The sequence below is a fragment of the Gastrolobium bilobum genome, unplaced genomic scaffold, assembly GCF_033153095.1.
Source record: "Gastrolobium bilobum isolate Gb01-03AN ecotype WA unplaced genomic scaffold, APGP_CSIRO_Gbil_v1 utg140707, whole genome shotgun sequence".
Taxonomy (NCBI): domain Eukaryota; kingdom Viridiplantae; phylum Streptophyta; class Magnoliopsida; order Fabales; family Fabaceae; genus Gastrolobium; species Gastrolobium bilobum.
In genome coordinates, this window is record NW_026899357.1 from 57670 (window position 1) to 64895 (window position 7226).

At 31.9% G+C, this 7226-nt stretch overlaps 1 protein-coding gene across 1 annotated transcript; it reads left to right on the forward strand.

The window, feature by feature from the left end:
• The first annotated feature begins 4628 nt into the window (after positions 1-4628).
• On the forward strand, positions 4629-6644 carry LOC133289816 (ethylene-responsive transcription factor ERF113-like). The gene is made up of 2 exons (XM_061487818.1): positions 4629-5020; positions 5968-6644. The coding sequence occupies exons 1-2, from the start codon at positions 4921-4923 to the stop codon at positions 6399-6401; spliced, it is 534 nt and encodes a 177-aa protein (XP_061343802.1). The 5' UTR covers positions 4629-4920; the 3' UTR covers positions 6402-6644.
• Positions 6645-7226: the final 582 nt, after the last annotated feature.

Consider the following 7226-nt stretch of genomic DNA (forward strand, 5'->3'; position numbering starts at 1 on the left):
GAAGGAGGCCTCAAATGATAAAAATAATCCTGGAAATGGATTCAGAACAAAAAATTGAGTGGTTAGGTAAGTTTATGAAAATTCGATGAATAGTGTTTTTACCGGGTAAAAATACCGCAGTACAGTTGCACCGTAAAACATGCTGATTGAATTTTGAGCTCTAGGTTTGGATACAAGTTATAAATGGTATATAGGATTAGGGAATATTATTTCTGATGAAAATTGACAGAAATTAGTGAGTTTGGGGAAGCGTGCCTACGGCGCGCGTAACAGCTTAAAACTGCAATTTCTCCGAACGATCGGAAAACCCCGGATTCATCTGATCAAGGGAAATTAAAGGACAATAATTAATGTTAACAATACCGGTGTACAACGGGCTGTTACATGTTATATAGACTGCCTATGATTGGACTCTGGGGGTTATTGCGCACTAGCATGTTGGACATGCCAGGTGTTGGCTATTCGAGGACGAGTCCTAGAATAGCTAATCAGGATCAGACATGTTGCTATGTTTATGCTGTATGATTATATATGTGCTTTATATCTCTGACTTGTCATGCAGGAAGTGAGTTCAACGGAATAGAGGATTATCTATAAACCTTGAGCTTACTGAGATTATTGTTATCTCACCCCTTCTTGGGACATCATTTCAGGTACCTACCATAGTGGTGAGCCCTCCATGGACAAGGACCAGACACGTGGCTAGTGGAGTGCTAGTGGATATTTATTTGATAGCATGTTTAGCTATGATCATGCTATAGTTATGTATTTTGAGATTATGTTAATTGTGTAATAATGCTCATGACTTGTATTTGATGAGCTTATAGAGAATTAAGTATTTGTTTAGTTGTATGTGTTGCGTATATGAACATGTTGTAATTGATGTTTAGTTTTAGACATGAAGCATTTATGTATATATTGACTCATTGAGGGGATTACAGTCTGTGTGAGATTTATGAGATGTCTGATTGTATAAACTGTGTCTATCAGGATTATATTATGGAGTGAGATTTTTATCTCCCAGTTATCCATTAAACAGCCGTTATGTTGTCTGTGAGACTCTGGCAGGAATGTCACTTATTGTCATATCCGGTTAGCCAATGACCACTAATAATGGCTAATGGGATTAGTTAGTAGTTGTATGTTTTAGATTTACGCTTACGCAATATCTCATGTGAACGATTTTGGAAATGTTTTTACAAAACGTTTTGGAAAAAGTTAACTCATATTTTTAAGAGACGATTTTATATTTAATAAAATAAAGTCTTCCGCTGTGTACGCTAAATATCATCTATGTTAACAAGCGGAGTACTACGGGATGTTACAGCTCGGGTTTTAGAGAGAGAGTGAGAGAGAGAGAGAGAGGAGGTGAGGAAGATGGTGAATAATGTAAGACCATATGGTCTTAAGTTAGTTGAAGTAGGGTGGGTCCCACATGCCACCTCACTCATTTTAAATCACCCACTTAACACACTAATCTCCAATTAATTCATGAACTATCCATTAAATAAAAATTTAACATTCACCAAAGTCCTTTAATTACCCTTGAACTGATGAATCCGGAGTTTTTTGGTAATTTCGTGAAATTACTATTTTACCCCCATTGGTGCATCGTTGGCACATTTCCCTAAAAATGCTAAAATCCATCAAATTGTACCAATAATCATATTTCTTGGTTCTAAGTACATTTTCCAACATATATTTCATCCTAGAGCACTAATCTCAATTTGCACGTTTTTCGGTGCAATTGTATCACAAAATTTCATTCGATAAAAATAATATTCATCAATTTTAGAGAAACTTGCCTAATCACTCAATTTTTTGTTCTGAATCCATTTTCAGTATTATTTTCATCATTTGAGGCCTAATTCTATCATTTTGCAATTTAGGGTTACATATTTGTTGATTTACCATTTTACCCTTCGTACGTATTCTGACCCAGAACTTAGGATTTTCACTAAACATCCTTTCTAACCCTTAATTTAATTATTAATATGCATTTTAAATATGTGAGGTGTTATACATGTAATGCAAACGGTTTGACCCGATCGATTTTTGTAAAAACCGGTGACCCAGCCAGGTTCATAAAAAAAACATGGTTTATTCTCATCAATTGATGCCTTTCTTTTTTCACTCTCACACACAAATGGTTTGTTTTCTTTTAAAATATTTGAGTGATCTATTGTTTATAACTTATATAGGTTAAGTATCTATAACATTAATATTATCTTGGTTATGCAATATGCATGAAATTTTGATTTATAGTTAAAAATGTCGCCTACTGAACCTAAAGCATCAGTATCACAAGTATTATATATTTGATTGATCTTTTGTTGGATAATAATGTGTAATTTATTATTTTTCATATTAAAAATTTTGGAATTGGTATTATTTTTTTATAGGTATTTGAGTATATTTATAGTTTTTTTAATATAAATTATAGATTTACATACATTTATCGAGTCATGCGTTTAAACTAGTGACTCACTGATTAAATCAATAATCCAGTATTCCAATACCTCGTTCGACGTTTGGGTAAATAATCGAGCTGAATTTAATAATATTGGCTATAAACATTTACCATCCCGAAATACCGATTAATTGTGAAAGCAAAAGTACAATCAACTTTAAGTTTGTTTTTTTGAATTATTCCACTTTTAGTTAATGGTTTATTTTTATGACTTTTTCACCATTTTGCCCCTCATTAATTATTTAATAACTATTTTGCCCCTTATTCAGAACTATCTATCAATTCCATTCTTTAATCGATTAAGCCAAAAATTTAATCGATCAAATGGTAAAAATAGGCAAAAATCGTTGACTTGGAGATTTAGTCGATTAAATCTCCCTATTTAATCGATTAAATCTCCCATGCATAAGGTTGTTCTTCTGATAAAGAGAAAGATTTAATCGATTAAGTTGAAGATTTAATCGATTAAATCTTCATTTGACCATTTAATCAATTAAATTTTTGGCTTAATCGATTAAAGAGGGACAGATTGGTAGATAGTTTGCAATAAAGGACAAAATAATTATTAAATAATTAACGAGGAACAAAAGAAAAAAAAGCCTTATTTTTATACCTAAGTTTTAGTCAGTTTGTTCAAATTCAAATGGCTCTCCTCTTTAGTACGTACGTGTCACATTTTCCTCTTCTCACTTGCTAATAAACTATTTTCTCTAACCATTAATAATGGGCTCTATCGCCACCACAAATTCACTCACAATTAATTATTTCATTAACATTTTGACCATTACAGTGAATAGCAAATAAGACTACACTTTGTTAAAGAGCATTTCACTATTGTATTCCAAAAAAATAGAGCATTTCACTATTATCAATTTTCTAAAGTCCCCTATACTAGACTCCATGACCAACTTTTCAAATATTGTACCAAATAATGATGGAAGAGGAGGACTTGATGGGTTGCTATAAATGAAATTTGTGTAGCGATTTGGCATGGTGATTAATATAGTTAAATTATTTTGCGGTGATGAAAGAGCGTGAATTATTTGGAGGTTGACTTGATTCTAAATAGAGATATTTGAATTTAAATAAGTTGATTTGTGTTTGATTATAAATGTATCATTGATTTTGAGTGAAAATTACGTCTTTCCTTATTTTATTTTTTTGTTATGACTTTTTTATACTCATAATTAATTTATATTTTGGATGGTTCAACATGACAGCCTTTAGCGCATTTAAATGCGCTATAATAACCTCTCGCATAATTTTCCACATGACTTTTTTATTTTTCTTAATCAAGGAGTGGGAACTCTTAATGCCTCTTATATCAACAAAGTATGTGCTCAATTTTTTTTAAACTATTAATAAGACAAGTGACCGAGAAAGTTATATTTTTAATATTGAAATAAAATACAATTCAAAAATACATATAATTGTATTCTGCATGTGTCCGAGCTGATGCAAACTAAGGATCAAAACAAATACCATTTGCACCCAAAACAAATACCATTTTTGCACCCAAAACAAAACTAAGAGCGAAGTTAATGTGTTTTGGGTGCAAAAATATTTTGATAGGACTAAAGTAAGAGAAAGAGAAAAAAGATTGAGAAGAAAAGAGAGAGAAGGAAAAAAAAAAAAAATTAATGAAAAGACCATAGTAATCGTCGATCATATTAAAAAATTTCGATAGAACTATCCAGAAAACAAAAATAGATATAAATTGAATGTATTATACCTCATACCTCTTTCTGCGCTCTAAACAAGTAAATACAGACAAAATAATCCCAACAAAGTAGAATATCAAGAAAGTCACTCTCATCACATAAGCAGACACGTGTAAAACCTATACACACCAAACCTACTTTTCCCTAACTGGGTTGTCCCTTATTATAATATTCTATTATAATCTGCACAATATAAACTTAACATATAAAGAAACTTCATTTCTTTTTTAATTATTTTGGGCACCCAAAAAATCTCCGAGGGACAAACTTGACTTTAACGTGTAGCAATGGAAGCCCTCCAAGCAAGCACATGTTATCTTGTTCTTTTCTTTCATTTTTTTTTTATTTTTTTTTTATTTTTTTTTTTCAATTATCTTTTTTATTTAAAAGATGACAAGCAAACAGAATCCCCATTTTTGATCTTGGTTTCATTCATCTTCAAATCACTGATCTTCTTATTATAGAAATCCTAGATCTGCTTTTATATCAAGGTTTTGGTAGCACCTCATCGGCAAGCTTATATAACCTGAGGTAGAAAAAGTGTATAAAATATAAGAGTAGAAAATCAGTTAGATAGAGTTGAGCAAAGTGGATCCAAGACAAGGGAAGAGGCCTCTTCCTTCTGATCATGTATCAGAGGAGAAAAGGGTAGCTTTTAACTTTCTTGTTCACCAAACACCATCTGAGAATCAAAAGGAAGAAGCTTCACCATCACCCTTTTCACATCTTATGAGTACCAACAATAGCACCATCTTCCCAACCTCACATGGGCAGATAAACACTTCTGAATTTATTGAGAGGGAAGAATCATCTCAGCCTATACCTCAAGGTAAACACTATTACAAGGCTCATTTCATTCCCTAAATTTCTATTCTTAATTTATATTACCAATGATGTTGTTATAAAGTATTCTCAATTATCATGAATCAGGATCTCATCAATTTATTTTTAATTGTTTGTGAATAGTATACTCTACTTATATGAAGACATGTCTGAATAAAGGTTTTCCCAGTGTGTTTCTAACATATTCATATAGATATTTTCACCAATTACCTAAGTGCAACAAACGTGATATACCTTCCCTCTTATTGAAAAGTAAAGAAAATCAACCAAAATTTTCTATTATCCTATGTTTTCTTTTTCTTCGCAAAAAAATGTGCATTTGTTGCATATGGATTTTTATATTTCTTGATCTGCCAATCCGAGTTTAAATGACATTTCCATTATCTACCCTCAATATTATCATTATTGGTTCTTATGTACCATCCCAGGCTTGTTGAGCCTATCTTGGGATGATGTTGACATTTACAGCAACAACAACTGATTTGGTATTTTCAGTGTGCATTTTCCATTGGCTTCTCTACTTTCCGCACACTATTTTGAAACCTTGTGTTTACAAATGACAACTTGGACTAAAATGAACTAACCAGAAGCCTCTAATTTTCTCTTAGGATTAGTTTTTCCATCTCGTAATATTTGATGATTTATTACTCGAACTCGAAATCTCTGATTAAAGGGAACAAACTCTTTATCACTTAAATCAATATTAATGATTATTTTACATGTATATAAATTACACTTTCAATTTTAATTATTAATTCTTATTAAATATATGAACGGTTAGATGTAACTGAATCAATAATCACCAATTAGATGTAAAAAAATTTATTATATAAGTTAATCTTCCTTTCAATATATAATATTGTTCCGTCTATTATTCTCTTCATATTCTTCCTCCCTCTATATCTACATCTCTATAATTTCAACAATTTTAAGGCAATGCAAGAAAGAGACATTATAGAGGTGTTAGACAGAGACCATGGGGAAAATGGGCAGCCGAAATAAGAGACCCTAAAAAGGCAGCTAGAGTGTGGCTTGGCACATTTGACACGGCAGAGGCTGCAGCTATTGCTTATGATGCTGCAGCATTGAAGTTCAAAGGAAACAAGGCCAAGCTCAATTTTCCTGAACTAGTTACTATGGAAGTGGATTCATCAACTAATAATGCTTCAGCTTCTACACATTCTATTCCTGCACCACCACTTGATGAGGTTCCACCACCGGTTGGTCAACCTCTTCCCTTATCTTATTCATCAGAGGAAGGATTTCCAAACCTAATGCAGTACGCACAAGTGCTTTGTAGTAGGGATGATGATGATCTTCAACGTGCTGCTTCAGGTCTTTACTATCATCATCACAATGAGCCTTAATTTTCTTTATGATGATGATTCAACACCTTTCTTCTCATTATCAGCAATGCCTCCCTCTAGTACTTCTAAGGTTGTTGTGTCTGATCAATATCAGGCTCAAGATTATTGTTCTTCTAGTCCTTCTTTAGCACTGTAGGATCAACATAAGGGCAGTTTTTGGTAACCCCATTTTCTCCATTGAGAAACTCAAATTTGTAAACTCTTGATTAAGAAAAATAAAATTTTTACTACTTGAATCAATAGTCGTAAGTATGCCGTTCGGACAACATTTTTTTGTTGTTGATAATTTTATTATTATTTTTGTTGATTACTACTAGTCTTAATGTTACAATTATATGTATGATCCTTGTTAACTTTGCTCAATTATTTTATTCATATAATGTTATTGTCTAGTGTCGTGCCATAATATATTGGATAAATGGCCGAAAACAAGTAGCTTGAAGTCTTTGAAAAGCATTCTTAGTTCCCTTGACTTCTTGTTCTTGTTTGAGGCCAAAAGATACACACCACATGTGTGCTAACTATGCAACCTCATATTCCCCATGTATCATGTTATATGTCCAAAATGTCGTTATTTTTTCTTATTGAAAAGAAAATTAACATATTACAAAATAAAAATAAAAATTAACTAACAAAGTTTACTATCATTCGCGAGTGGTAAAAGATACAACAGATTTCGATAAAGAAATTATTACATTACGATATTTGAGAGAACTTATTTATATATCCTCAAGTTTCAAATTCAAATGGTAGCTCTTCTTACCAAAAAAAAAAAAAAATAGTAGCTCTTGAATATAAAATAATGCATAGGCGGTATTAAAAATA